This window comes from Camelus dromedarius, chromosome 21 (assembly GCF_036321535.1).
Source record: "Camelus dromedarius isolate mCamDro1 chromosome 21, mCamDro1.pat, whole genome shotgun sequence".
Classification (NCBI taxonomy): Eukaryota; Metazoa; Chordata; class Mammalia; order Artiodactyla; family Camelidae; genus Camelus; species Camelus dromedarius.
Window position 1 is genome coordinate 27,812,947 of NC_087456.1, and position 17,802 is coordinate 27,830,748.

A 17,802-nucleotide genomic window follows, 5' to 3' on the forward strand; every position below is an offset into this window, starting at 1 on the left:
CTTGGATTTCGTGGCCATTCCTGACATCCTCAGAATTGTTAAGAGTGTCTCGCTGTCCCTTAAATTTTGTACAAATTATATGGTTTATGTTTAACACCTGCTTTCCTTATGAGAGTCTGCAGTTCCAGGATGTGCCAGACACAGGCTGCCGAGGTGAACAGCCTCCTATACAAACCCTGGGCACTGAGTTTCTAATGAACTTCCCCAGTTGGCAACATTTCACATGTGCTTTCACAACATGTTGCTGGGGGCATTAAGCACACACTGTGTGACTGGGAGCTTGTACCTGGTTTCCCCTGGACTTCAGCCATGTACCTTGTTCCTTTGTTGATTCTACTCTGTAGCCTTTTGCTGCAATAAACCTTAGCCATGAGTAGAATTATATGATGAGTGAACGAATTTCTTAGCTGTGAGTAGGACTATATGGTGAGTGAGTCACTGGTTTGACCCATGATGTCAATAGAGAAAGAACCCTGCTATTCTATTATGATACCTCAGAGTATCTTTCCGTGCCTTTTGATTTCTTTACTCTCTGCCCACCCTTTTGGAAACAGTTTCTTTATTAGCTCTCTATTAAATCACTTGAGCGTGCTTCCTCTTTTTCTTTTGAAAAACTATCACCTAGTGACTGCAGACATTTCATATAAAAATATTGATAATTATTTAATTAACTCATGATTAAAAAAATTTTTTTAACAACAGAAAGATTAATAGTTTAAAAAATAAGTTAACACAGCAACCTGGGCTTTTGATACCTTATTTAGTGAGAAAGCCTGATTAGATTGTGCATCTCTAAATAGGTGGAGGATTATGCATTTGCTTAAACCAGAAGGAGGTAAAGAATCTGGTGGTTGATTGTCCTTAGAAAATTGTTAGGCATTGTTTTCCTCCTTTAACTTTATATAGTTTGGGGGGAAATGTGGGCTTACTCTCTAAAACAGGGAGATGAAGGAAAATGTACAGTGATAAGAATGTGTTCAGGATATATATTTATGTTATAAAAATACCACTGAAATAGTGAGATGAATGCTCTTATGGCCTGATGCAAGCAATCATATTACCTCTAATAATCAGAGCATTTTTAACAGGTGTAATAAGCAATACTAGCACCTCTAACAGGTGCTGGTGTGTTCACATAGCACATTTAAATTGTTTCTTGCTAATATTTAGACTATTTAACATCCATAGCATTCATAGCTATTTGTATTAACAGCTATTATTCTTCCTTTTACACTGTGCTCTGTGAAGCAAGATGAGGCATTGTGCTTAATGGAATGGAAAACTTCCTCTTAAAGATCCAAAAATTATACTGCTTAAATTTCAAGTTTTAACAGAATTTATGTCTGTCAACTTTTAAATTAAGTAGAAAATAAATGCTACGCATCATTGGGTTTCTTAGAAAAAGACGAAGTGAAGAGGAAGACAAATACTGTATATTTTCATTCATATGTGAAATCTTAAAAAACAATGTATGAATATAACAAAACAGAAACAGACTCATAGACACAGAGAACAAACCAGTGGTTGCCAGAGAGGAGGGGTTGAATGGGTGAAACAGATGAAGAGGATTAAGAGGTACAAACTTCCAGTTACAAAATAAATAAGTCAGAGAGATGTAATATACCACACAGGGAATGTAGTCAATAAAATTGTAATAAGTCTGTATGGTGCATAATCTATAAAAGTATCAAGTCACTATGTTATCCACCTGAAGTGAATATAATATTGTAAGTCAACTCTGATGTAATAAAAAAGGGGGAAAAAAGAAGTGCTTATTGTAAACTTTCGTGGTTTTTCCCCAACCATATTTATGTCAGCTGCATTGACCTACAAATTTGTTTTATGCTTGTAGATAAAAAGCTTTGTTTTAGAGAACTCATGAAGCATATCCTTTGTTTATTCATGTCTTGGTAAACCACATGTCTTCTTGATAAAGTAATCCTGAATCAGAAAGACCTCGTTGCTGGGTATCTTACTTGAGTTTACTTGTGTCTTTATTGATTGCCTCTGCTAATAAATGCTCTCTCCATTGTAATTTAGCTCCATCCCAGCAACCTCCACCCAGAGGACAAGTTCAAAGTTCTTCTGCCATCAGTCTTTCCTGGAGTCCACCTGATTCTCCAAATGCCCACTGGCTTACTTACAGTTTATTCAGGGATGATTTTGAAATCTACACAACTGAGGATCAGTACCCATACAGTGAGTTCAAAGATTTGGTGATAGAAAGATAGAATATTCTGAGAATTGATACATTAGTTAAGTTCTTTGACATTAGCAAGAAGTGTTGTGATTTCCCCTGTCTAGCATGCAGTGTTTCAAGCTGAGAGAGAATTACAAATCTCACTAGTAATCAAAGAAATGCAGTAAAAATGAGATGCTTATTATTTGATAAGACCTGAATGCTTATAAAATTCTCAAAGATAAAAAAAATTACCCTTTCCAACATTAATGAGGATGTGGAGAAGCTAGAACTTATATAAACCTCTGGGCTATCTGCATGAGTTCATTGGTATGATTTTTCATGTAGAATAACTTGTTAAAATGTATGAAAAACTCTACTCTTTTACAAACCATTGGACTTAAGCAAACCCACTTTAGAAAATGTGTCTCAAATGAATAGTCATAAATGGACACCAAATCATGAAGTATGTCCAAACCTGCACTATTTATAATAGAAAAATATTGGAAACACTCAAATGTTCAGAAAACTTTCGGTAAATTATGGTACATGGCATAATAGGATCTGGTACGTTGTTAAGTAGATTGTAGAATATGGTTACCTATAAATGCTATATTAGTATACCTATCAATGAATGGAAAATATCCATGAAATATTGTTTAAGATAACTGAAATATATTAAAAATAATCTATGAATTATATTTTAATTCAGAAATATATAAAAATCCTGGAAATCTTACAACTAACTAGTCTATAATTTTCTCTGGGTATAAGGATGATAGAAAATTTATCAAATATTTCTATTAGGAGTTCAACTTTTAAACTCTCGGATTGAGAAGTGGACTTTTTGAAAAGGGAAATCAAAGTATTAAAATTCAAGCAAATAGTGTAATTTTATACATACATTGCCATTTCTATAGATGTAGCGCCCCACAACATGAAATTAAATTGAGAGAAGAAGGGTGTGAATGAACCATGAAGATTATCTTTGTATATATAACTTTTATGAAGATTTTAAAGGAGCTTGTAGAAATCGAACTATTGAGACCCATTGTCTTTAAAATTTTTTTTTACTCAGTTGTTTTAAATACCGTTTCCCTAAAGACATAATGAAAACTTGGAAATTTTTATATCTTCTAGCTCTGTCTTTTCTGTTTACGTTGGTCATGTTTAGCCACAGGCTAGTTTGAGAAATTAGTTTAAGAAACATTGAAAGTGTGATTCCAACTCAAGTTGCCGTCTTGTTCTCTTTAATACCAAATTTTCCAAATTCTAGTATCACCTACTTGATTAGTTAGAAAAGTGTATAATGCTGTGTAGAAACACTGAAGTTCCATAATCTTCCTCAAAGTGATTAGGAAGGTGCCTTGTTTTAACATACTGATTAGCTTTACAAGTTTTCGCACACACAGTTTTATTTTGTACATACTACAGTAGGCTACATTTTGTACCCAGTTCCATATGACTTGGTTATTAGTCCAGCACTTCATGTTAACTCTAAATATCTCTTCAGTACTCCAAGTCTTCTTTGAATTTAATGGAAGCTCTGAACTTCATAATGCAGATTGCAAAGGGAAGCGAACATCTGTCTACATCTGCCATGTTGGCAAAGCATCCCCCAAACCTGCTACTTGAATATTTATTTTCTTCCAAATAGCAGCATGATCCAGGTGTCCTGAAACTTAAGCTTTTGTGACAGGAGAAGAGAGAATTATAAAAATACTGAAATTGATTTTGAAGATGACGTTACCCCTGGTTGAATTATTTCTGAGGTTGTGAATTAGAGTCACTCTATTTTCCATACAGTTTAATTCAGTAGTAAAATTAAACTTCACTTATACCCTTCAGTCCAGAGGCATGTTTTCCAGAGTAACATATTGGGACCTGTTTTATAGAACATTATAAGTGAATACAACACTCTGGCTCTTTTTCATGATTGCACTAATATAGAATCCAAATAACAGTTTCTTACATAATAAATGTGTGCTCATTCACTAATCAGACATTTATATAATCCTATTAAACAAGGTATTATTTCTTAAAACCTTAGTTTTCATTAAAAAATGCCACTTCTGGCATTTCTTGACACTCACTGTAATTAATGATGTGAAAATTATCTGCATGATGGCATTTGAACAGTAAGAACAATTGGTTAATGCTGTCAGAACTTTGTATCATTCTAATAATACCCTCATGTTTATTACTCTGTTTCCAGTGTGTGGTTCCCATGCATAATATGAAGAGGAAACAGTACTTATATTCAGTTGGATGAACACAAATCTTTGGGTTAAATAAAGGCATTTGGAATTATAGGTGGAGAATCATTGAACTTTTCAAAGAAAATTAATAGTGTTGTCTTGCAAGCAAGTTTGACCATTTGGTTGAGACCATTATAGAATTGCTTGTTAGAATAAAACTTTTCTCAGCTGGCCTGATGCACTGTGGGATTCTTCAGGGCCGTAGTTTCCAACCTAAGATCATGACATACTGGTATTTTCATCTTTAGAGCTTGCAAATGATTTGTTCTTAGTAATAGCTGCTGATAATAGTGGAATAATTGTAAAATTTGTAAATAATTAATTTTTAAAAGGAAGTTAAGGTATATTCAGTTGTTTTCCTGAGTACAGTTTCACTCGTTTGCATCCTCATAAGTTTTTAAAAGTCAGAGGAAAGGGTGTGGAGGTAAAGTTAGCACATTGTCGTTTATATCCACTCAGCACCTAATATTACCCGCCCTGAACGCCAATCTGGGTTGCCCACACGTATTTTACATATTATAAATGTGAAGAGAATAGCTATCATAGGAAATGGCACAATTTTAGTAGTATTGAAATTTTAGGGGGTGGTCAGAAAATCATATTATTTTTTCCCACTTGAGTTTGAAACTAAAGGTAAACTAGACATAAGAATCAGGGAGGTGTAAATTACAAATAAAAGTCATCTTCATTAATAATAGAAGCCAGATTGGAGAATATACCTTCTGTTCTGCAGGAAGACAGATAAGAAAAAAAAATCATTGGGCTGATCTGAGCACGCTTTGCTTTTTTTTTTTTTTTCTTTTTCCCAAATTAGCAATTAGTTAAATCTATCCTCATTTGGGATGCCATGAGTGGGAAGATAGTCCTTAAATTTTACTCCAGGAAAATACTTCCACAGGGAAACTAGAGGATGTTTATTTCTACATGTGACCATTGCTTACATCACCTAAGGATAGCACATAGTTCAAGTTGAGTGTTTTAGATACAGTATATCTTAGTGAACTCTGAGAGGTCATTTTTGTCTTTAAGATCATTATCATGTATTATTCCATAGTACATCAAAGGACCAGTGTAGCAGTTACCTCTGAGAAAAATAAACAAAAAGAAACTATGAGGAGGGGATAAGAATGAAAACAGAAGAGAAGATAAAAGTCAGTTGTTTTAATTATAAAGATCTTAATATTATTTCCTGAAAAAATTGATAAGATATATGTCTATGTGTGTGTGTATGTGTATATATATGTGTGTATATATATATATGTGTGTGTGTATACATGTATATAATCACTTATTCGTTAACACTTTGTTCACTGCTTACTGCAGACCAGGAACTGTACCAGCCACTAGAAATACAAGGATGAAAGGAATAGGTCTCATTATTGAGAAGAGAAATAGATAAGTAAATGAAAATTGTTATGTAATATATTAAATGTTGGATCAGAATAGACTGAGAGTATTGAGGAATATTCTAAGGGATATTTCTAAGTATCCTATAAATGGAGGAGGGGAAGAAAATCTATCGTGTCTGTGGGGGCAGAGATAATGATTGGAACCACTGAAAGTTTTGAAATGAGCAGGTGACATGAGCTGAGTTAGCCAGATACTGCGGCAGAGCAAGAAGGATTCTCATGGAAGAAAGGCATGAAGGTGTGTAAGGAAATAAGGTTGATTCAGGAAACCTGTGCAGTTCCTTGTAGCTCTGGTGGGCTGTACGTTAGGGAGAATGCCACACACAGGCGTGAATGGGTATCAGCCAAGACCATGAACCAGTACACCTCTAAGGAGGGATTTCATGATGTTCTTGTGCAATCATTTGTCTAAATAGTGATTTGGAGTTCGGTGTGTATAACTTTTTATAATAAAAGTGGTATATCAAATTAAGAAAACTTAAAAAAATATTAAAGCATCACATTCCAGCATTCTAGTACAAAAACTAATTTCATCTTGGGAAATTTCTGTAATGATATGAATTCCAGTTTATTTTTCATAATAATTCAGTATTATGCACTATTAGATTCTGTATTTTTTTTCATATTGCTGTATGGGCTTCATTACTATCATTTTAAATAACTATATAGCATTAGAATCCTATCAATGTAATATTAGAATAATATAACTCATTAAGAAATTTTTCTTGATTTTAATTAAACGTTTCCTATTTTAAATAACACATCAGTCATTTTATATGCTTCCCAAGGAAATGTGTCCCAAGAATTTGGCTAAAGACCATGCTCTCATAAAATATTTTTAGTGTATACTTCTGCCAGTCATCAGTTTACTGCTTTTTAGTTTCAAATCTCTTCATTGACTGCTTTGTGGTATAGGAGTTGGGACCTGTAAACATGTCTCCTTTCCCATCTGGCATGGTGTGAAACTGTATCAGCAGAGGGTGCTGGGGGTGCCCTGCAGGAGGCAAAGACTTCTCTTCCTGGTTCTGGTGTGCACCAGCTCCCAGGAGAGCCCTTAACAAGTGATGTTCTGTCATACACAGCCTCACCTGTGGGCAGCTTTCCCAAGCCCTGGCCCCGTGAGAATGAGTTCTGCAAGACGCACCCCAGACAGCAGGACATGGCAGCCCCGGTCCAGTCTGCCGATGCCCAGGGGGCACCTTCCCTGGCACTGCAAGTGGCGGCTTCCATCAGTTCCCTGGTGCAGCCTCTCATCATGGGCAGCTTTCCTTGGCATGCTGCCAGTAAGTTTTTTTTTCCCCAGCAAGTTTTATTTTCCAGTAAGTTCTGTGGTAGAGCACCTCATTTCCTAGAAGACAAGTTGCAAGGGAGTTTTGCCTTCGTGTAACCTCAACAAACATCACCATCAAGCGGGCCACCACTGCACCCTCTCCAACAAAGTCTGGTCTCAGCCGCAGGGCATTCTTCCCATTCTATTCCTTCACTGGGTGCCCTGCCTCAGCACTGGGGGTAGGGACTTTTCCCCATCTCTCCTTTTCCTGCATTCTTTAGAGATTTCTGTTTCCCTCAGTGGGTAAAACCTTTTGGTAATCAGTCATTCTTTGTATTCAGCTTTCCTTGTTCAGATGACTGTGTGGTTTCTGTGAGCTGATTGGCCTCTAGTACAATATTCAACGTATTTTCATGAAGACTCTGCAATAACATATGTAGCAGAATGTCACAGTTACCATTCACTCAGGTGTTCACTATCTTTGTCCATTAAGGCTGCTATAACAAAACCCCACAGGATGGGTGGCTTAGAAATAACAGAAATTTATTTGTCAATGTTCTGGGGGCTAGAAGTCCAAGGTCAGGGTGCCAGCATGGTCAGGTTCTGTTTATGACCATCTTCTGGGTTGCAGTCTGCCAACTTCTTGCTGCCTCCTCATGTGGAAGGGACAAGGGGCCTCTCTTATAAAGGCATTAATCCTATTCATGGACTCTACCCTCACAACCTCTTCACTTCTCAAAGGCCTCCACCTCCTAATACCATCACCTTGGGCGTTATGTTTCTAGCATATGAATTTAGGGAAGACATAAACATTCAATCTGTAGAATGTACTCTTGTTCAGTCTTCAGTTATTCCCTTTCCCCAACCATCATGATGACCTTCAGGGGCAAGAATGGTTTCCTGGGGCCTCTCTTATAAAGGCATTAATCCTATTTCCTGAGTTTCCCTCTGGCCCTCTGTTTCTGCAGAAACTTCAGAGGAAGCTGGTTCATTTGAGAGGTGGGGCTGCCCAGACCTCAACCCTTGGGTCTCATAACATCAGCTTCTGATGCATGAAGTTGATGGACATGTGTTCATCCTCATCTTTTAGGTCCTCATGAAAACCTGCCATCTCAGCCTCCCCTAGGCTCTTACTATTGCTGGTAATTCTCATGAGATTTGTTTTCCATGTTCTCCATCCAACATTTGCCCCCCCACAAGACTCGAGGGTCACCTGGTCCCAGTCATGGAAGGTCCCATAGCACACTTGCCAGTTGTCAACACATCATCCTCATCATTCAGGAAACCAAGAAATCCTGTGGGTTAAAACCATACTCCAGATTTTTCTATTTTTCTTCAAGCATTTAAATACCTTGCATCTTCATACTGATAGAGGCCACCCGCTGCGTAAAGGCCCCCCCCCCCCACCATCCCACACACACAGTCCCATGAGCGAGCAGGCAGCAGCCACGCAGGTGCTGGCATTTATACATTCCACAGTCCTACAGAATGCTTTTTGTCCCTTAGAGGATGGGAAATTCCATTCACATGCCTGATCCTGTCCACTAACTCTCTCTCTTTTTTTTTTTTTTTCTTTTAATTCCTTTTTTTTCTATTTCCTTCTCTCTCAACACAATCTTTCATGTCTGGAAGTCCTGCTTACCCAGGACTTCCCTTGTGTGAATTTTCCATTGCTGACAACAAATTGTCTCTACAGCATAGCAGCTTTCAGCAACAATAATCACATATAATTTCACAGTTTCCGAGGGTCAGAGATTCAGGAAAGGTTCCAGTTAAGATGTTGGCTAGGTGACAGATGTGGCATGTGGCACTAGGTTGCTGACCCTCGGTCTAAGTTTGTGTCAGTGTCCAGTAAACAATCCGATTATATATAAGAAACAGTTATTTCTGTTGCAGGGAAATGCAAGGACTGTCTTATACCTTCTATAAAAAGGACACTGTACTATATAAAGAACAAAACGAGCTTAAACTGCAAAATATGCTTCATTGCAAAAGGCATTTTTCTTACATTATCCTGCACAATAAAAGTAATCAGTATTTGCTTTATTTCAATTTTTAAAATATGAACCACACTCTTATTCAAAAAAGCATATTGGTGTCATTTATGTAGTGATGCTATATAATAGAAAAACAATTAGAAATGTGTCCTTACCAATCTGTGGAATGTAACTATTTTCTTCTTTTTTTGTCTTTTAATTATAGATGTTCAGTACTTCTTAGACACAGCCCTGTTTCCGTACACCTCCTATTCCTACTACCTGGAGACCAGCAGTATGCACGGTTCCACAAGGAGTGCGGCTGTCACCTACAGGACGAGTCCCGGGGCCCCAGAAGGAAGCTTGAACTTAAGTTACATCGTTCCTATTAGCTCAGACACTGTGACTCTCACCTGGACTGTTCCGTCAAGTCGCTCTGGTCCTATAGAGAAGTATATTTTGTCCTGTGCTCCTTTAGACGGCGGCCAGCCGTGTGTTTCCTATGAAGGTCATGAAACCACAGCTACCATCTGGAATCTGGTTCCCTTCACCAAATACCATTTTTCTATACAGGCGTGTACCAGTGGAGGCTGTTTACACAGCTCGCCTCTTACGGTGACCACGGCCCAGGCACCCCCCAGAAGACTGGGTCCCCCAGAGGTGCAGACCATCAGTTCCACTGAGCTCCATGTAGCATGGGCTCCACCAATGGAACCAAATGGTAGGAGTCCAAGACCAAGAACGTGTAAAACATGAATGAGAATCTAGGTATTTGAAATCGTGCAATAAGATTCTGGCAATGGTTTTCATTTTTATAACTGCAGGATACAGTAATTGGGAAACGATTTCTACAGCTATAAGATACTATTTGTCCTAGTTAGTAGAACAAGTATATTTCTTTAATCTAATAACAAATTCCATTCATTTAAATTGCCCCCTAAAAGGCTAATATTATCTTTGCTCTTAATGACATCTGCCATAACACAAATGATGTTTCTAATTTGAAACTCACTTATGAAATGCATTATATTTGACTGTGTCACAAATTAGGGCACCCAGAAGCAGTAAATTTTCTTTTAAGCAAGAAAAGGGTATAAAATAATAAAAAAAAATGTATATAGGCTAGCTGACTCCATTAAGTTAATTTTTGTGTTCATATAATTGAACCCTTGGTTATATAGGCCAGACACACATTTATAAATTTTTAGTAGTTAGCATCATGTATGTGAGAAACTTTTTTCTTAGAATCATTAAGTTACTTGATAAAACAAGGTAGAAATGAACTGTAATGTTCTATCTATGCAGACAAGCCTTATGTTAAGCAAATTATCAAATTAAAATCCTGAAATTTGAGAATATGCAAATTGAAGGTACGGTAATCAAATTCCCAAAAAGAAGTAGCCACTCTTAGCAGAAACTATGACCAATCATCCTGAAAAATGTTGAGGTTACCTATCATAAATTACAGTTATTTTGTGTTTGTACACTTTTTCTTTTGGTTTTCATTTTCCATGAATATACTTTTTAGTAATATTTCATACATTTATCTAGCCATCTTTTTTTTAATGTAAGTATCTAAATTGTTCCTTCTAGATTATCAAGGAAATGGCCAGGTAATCGAATCAGAAGAACAATGAAAGCCAGCACTCTTCAAATAACCTAACCCTACCCCACCCCTCAAATAGTCCATTTATCCAATAAGTTATCTCTGTTCACTGTTTCACTTTTCTAGGCATAGTTATAAGATATGAACTATACATGAAAAGACTGGGATCTAATGGAGAAACCAGGTCAGAAGAAAGTCGAGTTTTTCAGAGCAGTGGCTGGCTCAGCCCTCACCCAGCTGCGGAATCAACCAATGAAAATGCGTTAGAACCTCCCCAGACAACCACAGTCATTGCTGGCTTGGAACCATACACCAAGTATGAGTTTAGAGTCTTAGCTGTAAATATGGCTGGGAGTGTGTCTTCTGCCTGGACCACGGGAAGAACGGGAGAATCAGGTGAAAATCAGTGCTTTGAACTCTGCTTTGAAAACTTCTGAATGAAAATAGTACCTTAAATTAAAGTCACAGCATTAAAGTACATTTGAAAAGCAAGTGTTACAAACTTAATTAAGCCAAGGACATATTTAATACCCAGATTGGTTACATCAGTAACTCAGGATCATAAAGTTCTTGCAGTAAGTTTTAGGGACAAAATTAATGTTTTAGCTGTTACTTCAAGGGGTAAAAATGACTTAACTATAGTTACAGTCTTTGGGGAGTATTTGTCAAAAATAGCAGTTGGTTTCCAGTCCTGAAATGGGTTGGCCGTATGTCCCGTCTTGCTCCAAATTCAGCACAGTTTAGTCAGTGAAAGAGATAACTGTTACCAGTTTCACAAATCTGTTTTTGTTTTCATTTCTGTTTCCAAAACAAATGGTTTAGATTGCACCTTAAAACAGAATCCTGGACGTCAAAATCTGTAATTTACAAAAGTGCTTATAAGCAGTTGGCAATATGGTGAGGAAGAATGTTGAAAAATTTTCATTTTCTTAAGATAGCTTCACTCAGGCAAATGAGATATTTTTAATTCTCCATCTTACTACTTATATTAAAAACACTTCAAATTCTATAAGCCCTGGACAAAAAAAAAATACACTTTTGTTACACTTTGAATCCATTGATATCCAAAGAAACTGAAATTCTGATTTCAGTGGGGTCTTTAAGCACCATGGGGGATGAGGGTGGCTTCAGGTTGATGTCCAGGGGAATCATTTCATGAATAAAATGTCCATTGTGCTTGAGGATCTCTTAATGATTTGCAGCATCTTGGACAAATAATGGTGCCATGCTAGCACAAGTGATGAGCCATGGCATTCTGGAAGGGGAAAACCAAGGTCAGAAATGAGAAGTAATGGGTGGAACTGCAGTACTGGACCCTCATAATCTTATGGGTCACTGGCTGATGAAAGTGTGATGAGGTCCTTTGATAATACACCGTTGGTTAGTGCATTTAAAGTCCACATTAAGATCTCAAGGATGATGGGCAGAATGTGTGTACGTCCCTGAGTATTTCAATCAAGATTTATTGAAAACTTTTGAAATTTCTTCAGGGTTATTTAGAACATTTTCAGTTTACCTCTTTTGGAAGAGAAAGTGAAATACTTCTCTATGTGAGATGTCCAGTATGTTGGCTAGGCATTATCCTCAACTGTGTGGACTGGGACACATTCTATTTTCATGACTTATCCTTTCAAATACTTCATAAGGCCTATGGTTTCCTACCCAGTTATCTACCAGTTGTCTTTGTGAACACAAGCGAATTCCTGCTTTTATTTTGTAAATGGAAGATATCTTTGTTCGGAATAGGAAGAGAGAGGGTGTTCTTGCAGATATAAAAAAAAGTGAGTAGCTTTTATACACACCAGTATAATCCTTGATTTTTAAAAATGAGACTATTATATATTATACAGGGATGGGGTACTTCAGAAACTAGGATAAATGTGTGAATTCAGTTTGAAAACCTGTAACTGCAGCATTCTTTTTTCTTTTTTCCTGTTGTCATTGTCATCGTTAACAGAGCCTGTGTTCATGACTCCTCCTTCCGTCTCCCCGCTCTCACCGGACTCTCTCAACGTGTCCTGGGAGATGCCAGCAGATAACGTTACGAGAGGGAACGTCGTGGGGTATAATGTCAGTATGGCTTCTGCGTCACCTCAACAGTCTAGTTCGCTGGTACGTTCATGGGTATTGTTACTTTCAGCTAGTGTCCTTTCAGAATTATGTCTTCATTTTGATATTTTCTGAGTTTGCAGAATTCTGTGACAGAATTTGCCCTTATATAATCCTGAAATGGGGCATCTGTTTCTTAATTTTATAGTATGTATGCAAGGCTCTATATATTTAATATCACCAATTTTTTTTTCAATATAAGCATATATCGAAACAAAGTTGGTATCATTTTGTTTCGTAAAATCTGCTTTTTCCACTTAGCATATACCCTTAACTCTCTTGCAGGAAGCTGACATTCAGTAGCTGTGTACTGTCGTATTATTTGGGTGTTCAGTAATGATTCAGCCAATCCACAATCAGTTGATATTTATCTTGTATTAATTCTTTTGGAAATGTAATTAATGTTGATAAGAACATCTTATACATGCATTTTGCGTATTTCTATTTCCCAAGAAAAATATCTGAGGGATGAAAATTTAACTTAGAACAAAGGTTATGAACATGTTCAATGTTTGGAACATGTAGTGACATACTCCCTTCTGGTATATCATAGTCCAGCCGGCAGTCGGGAGGATAATGATCACAGGTAACAGTTACCGAGGCTTTACTGGGTGCATAGACAAATTCGTTCGATACGTATAACAATCCTGGAGGATGAGAGGCTCTTGTTACCCTCCAGTTCATGGTGTGGTCAGTGTCCATTTTTTTTTCATTAGGGTGGCCAGTGACAAAGACTGGCTAACGTCAAGCTAATACGTCATTCTGCACACTTGGCTGTTTAGCACCTCTTCTGAGGAAGATGCTCTTTGGTGGGTGTTAACATAACATAAAAAGAACTTCACATGTGATGCCTTCTGCCCTGGCCCTATCCACATTCTTCTTCCCCAGACTTCCTGGTCCCTGAGCTTCCAGTCTTTTCCCTTTTGTGGCTGTGACCAATGCAACCAAACCACTGCCATGTAGTTCAGGTGTATTTTATCTTGGGACCCTCTCCTTTCCACACAAAATAACTGACCAGGTGCACTGCCTGAAGCTTTGCCCTTTGAGAGGGTTTCCTTAATTGCTGGTTTTTAGGGCCAGTCCTGAATGGAGCCACAGAGCAGCAAGCACCCATTTTTGACTTGATGAACCACCTACTAAGACAACCCATCTGTGAACCAAACCACATTTTTCAACTCTCTCAGTTCTTGAAGGACCTCCAAGTAGGAGCTGGGATTGAGCCGGCAGTTTAAGAATGGTGGATGGCGTGGGGTCCGGACCACCTCTTACACAACACATATGCCTTCTGTCCCTGTATATGCCCATTCCCGGACATCCAGTTCCATTTTATGACGAATTTCAGTTGGGCCCCCCTGACCATCAGACTTGGCCTGTATGACAGAACCCAGCTCATGAGGAGTAGCTCTGGCTGCAGGGCCAGTGGAGGTGCCATCGTCAGATGCTCTGCTTTTTACCAGGGCCCAATAGTGTGTGAGGAGCTGTCTAGACAATGGTGTCTGATTTCCATTGTGTGATATGCCCTTGCTCCCAATCCTGTGGGTCTGCCTTGTGATTCTCTTACTGAGGTTTGCTGCAAGTGTCTCTCGGCATCTTTCTCCACTATAGTCAGCTCCAGTCCCACAGGATCTGCTAAGCTTTATGTCCCCAAGTTGTTGGTCTACCTGCAAAACAGCCTTGATCTGCTGAAGAGTCCTTTCCTGCTCTGGGGTGCACTCAGAGCTGGCCACATTCCATGGTATTCAATAACTTGATCAGAATAGTATTCCTAAATGTGGAAAACGCTCTCTTCAGAACCTAAGAGGGTCTGCCAGACAGAATGTGTCCTTCTTAGTGGTGAGAAATACAAGATGCAATAGTCTGACTTTTATTTGAATGGGGTGTCCTGGCATGTCTCAGGCTACTGGACCCCTCATAACTTTACTGATGTAGCGGACCCCTTAATCTTCAAAAGCTGATCTCCCACTGTGTGGGGCACATAATTCTTGCCAAGACCTCTATGGACCTGCCATTTCTTGCTTATCTGATTCATTTAATTCGATGTTATTAATATGGGGAACCAGTACTGCCAAGGAAGTTTGCATAGTTTTCCTTGAATTGGTGATTGCCTTAAATTTCCCAGTTTGTTTTAAACTGGTGACCTTTAGATCTTTTGTGCCTCACTTCAGTGCATCACTACTGCCCAGCCGGGGCCATCTGATTCCACAGTCCTTATAATAACCACTTTCTCCAAAGCAGTCTGTACGGTTACCACTTCCACCAAACCGGTGAACTGCCTTCCTCTGGCAATGCACCCCAGCTCACCACTAATGGAAGAATACGCTTGGGGCCAACAGTATTCCACCCTGTACCTGTGCTGAGGTCCTCACTGCCAGCCAGCTGGTGGGTGAACAAGTTCCAAAATACCATTTCAGAGTCTCCTTCCTTGGGTCACCCCTGGTATCACCATCTTAGATCAGGCTCCCTGGGAAATGGATTCATTGCTAGAGGATGGAGTGCAGGAGGCTTGTTGAGGCGTGCTCTCAGAAACAATGTGTGTAAAGTTGTAAGAGATGCAGGATTAAGCAGAATAAGAAGCTGGGCCGTGACATAATAATGAAAAGGACTAAGCTGATCCTGTGAGTAGTTCTGGAGCTGAAATGATCCTTTAAAGTTACCCCAAATAAGTCAAGAGACCAGACCTTTGACTCCAGTGCATTAGTTTCCTTGGGCTGCTGTAGCAAACTGTCACAAACTAAGTGACTTAAAACAACAGAAATTTATTCTCTTATAATTCTGGAGTCCAGAGTCTGAAATCAAAGTGTTGGTAAGGCCACGTTTCCTCCAAAGACTCTGGAGGGGAATCCTCCCTAGGCTCTGGCAGCTCCTGGTAGCTCCTGGCACTCATTGGTTTGTGGCAACATCAGTCACTCCGATCTCTGCCTGTCTTCACACGGCCTTCTTTTCTTTGTCTGTCTTCTCTGTGTGTCCCTCTCATTTCTTTATAAAATCATCAGACACCGGATTTAAGGCTCACCCTAAACCCAGGATGACTTGCCTAATTACATCTGCCAAGACCGATTTCTAAATAAGATCACTTTCTGAGGTTCCGAGCAGACAAAAACTGGAGGAGACACTGTTCAACCCATTACTAAGAGATTTGCCAGCCTTACTGAGCTTTTCAGAGGACCAAGCATATACACAAAACTAGAAGAGTAAGAAGAGCAATAAATAATTCACAGTTCTTTGTCATACTTTTCCGTTAGTCTGGATACAAGTGCCAACTAGTTTGCAGCTGTCTCATGAAATAAAAACACACCTAACATAATGCATATCTTTGAATTTAAACCATATATTCTGTTGTTCTAGCATATTATGTGATTTAAAGTAAAGTTACAGCTGCAACTGCTTTTTGGTCTTTAAATTTAGAAGTTTTTATGTTTTTTTTTTTTTTGCTTTTTTTTTTGCTTTGTGAACTAATCTTCCCTTATAAAACAGTTTCAAAATGACTGTTACTTCTATTACTGTATTCTATTCCAAGAAACTAAAATAAGGAAAAAAAACCCATAGTTTATAAAATACATATCAGAAGTCAACTTGTTTGCTTTTATCCCACTTTTATCAGTTATTAGCCATATCACACATCTCCCGGCTTCAGGTTTTACCCATCTGTAAAATGGGAAAACAATGTCTGTTTATCTATACATTTTTTCTGGAGCTTACAGTGCTTGATAAACATTAGATATTATTACTAGTGATTATTATTAATGGGATATGACTATGTTACATTTTATAGAATAACTATCATTCAGTGGGGCAGGAAAATATTATTTATATTGACAAAATTGAATATATAAATCTTTTCTTATTGTTGTTTGAGTCTTTTCTTTCTGGCTGAATTAAAATACGGATATAGGTATGGCACTTTATTCTCTTTCCTGCACTTTCTCCCACAAATATCCATCTACCTAATCATCTGTTCAAAAAAGTGAAATCAAAAGTGCCAAAGTCAATTTTTTTTACTTTCTCAATAATTAAATTTGTATCCACACTGACCTAAATGTGTCTCATTATAATCTTGGTAAATAAAAATTTCTGGGGAAAGCCTATTGTAAAAATAACTGTTAAAGGATCTTTGTCTTGGAATGTGGCAGAGGACATATTTAGAAGTGAGAATATTATCAGCGTAGGGTTTTAAGCTTCTACAGAGTTCTTTCCACTACTTTAAGGATTAATCCCACCAAAACTTTTCAGTCAGATACATCCTTTAAGGCTTGTTAAGATGATTTTATGTACATGATAAAAGACACAGTTTATCTGAGTGATAATTTTACATGCTCCAAGCTCTAGGATAAATTTTTTTTTAAATATCATGTAATTTATAACAACTATATGCAGAGAAGTAAAAATTCATCAAAATTAGTATCAGCCTACATTTTCCATTTATTACATTTCATTCTGTTTTTGAGACAAGGAATACTGCATTAAAAAATGATTCAGCTCTTTAAATTAAATTAGAAATACCTTAATGTATTTTATTTTAAAAACAATTTCATTTTCTAAAAACCTACAGTAAACCTCTTCATGGTTGTTCTAAATAGGATAAATTTTACAGCAACATTAAGTGAATTTTACTTATTTCAAAATCTTTTCTTAGAAAATTACAAGTCACACTGTACACAAGAGAAAAGTTTGTCTTCAGCACCTAAACAGCCATTTTAGAATTAGAGAATTGATTAATAATTCAGTGTTTTTCTGATTTCTAAATACAGTTGCATGAAACTGGTACCAATGTTTCAATTATTCCTAGACTTTTGAATCTCCAAAATCACCTTTATTCCTGAAAAAAGTGTTATGTGAACAATATAATTTATATTCTAATCACACTGGTTTCTACAGCTACTCAGTTTATGAAATTTTAAAGTCAAAAAAAAAAAAAGGAGAGTGGGTATGGCTCAGTGGTCGAACACCTGCTTAGCATTCATGAAGTCCTGGGTTCACTTCCCAGTACCTCCACTA

The 17,802-nt window shown here is 37.6% G+C and overlaps 1 protein-coding gene across 1 annotated transcript in view; it reads left to right on the forward strand.

Moving 5' to 3' along the window:
- Window positions 1–17,802, forward strand: part of LOC135318770 (usherin-like) — a 228,910-nt gene that overhangs the window by 194,841 nt on the left and 16,267 nt on the right. The window contains exons 16-19 of the mRNA XM_064477010.1: window positions 2,041–2,199; window positions 9,319–9,813; window positions 10,825–11,094; window positions 12,656–12,822. Of these exons, the coding sequence (XP_064333080.1) occupies window positions 2,041–2,199; window positions 9,319–9,813; window positions 10,825–11,094; window positions 12,656–12,822 (1,091 nt within the window). The remainder of the gene's footprint in view (window positions 1–2,040; window positions 2,200–9,318; window positions 9,814–10,824; window positions 11,095–12,655; window positions 12,823–17,802) is intronic.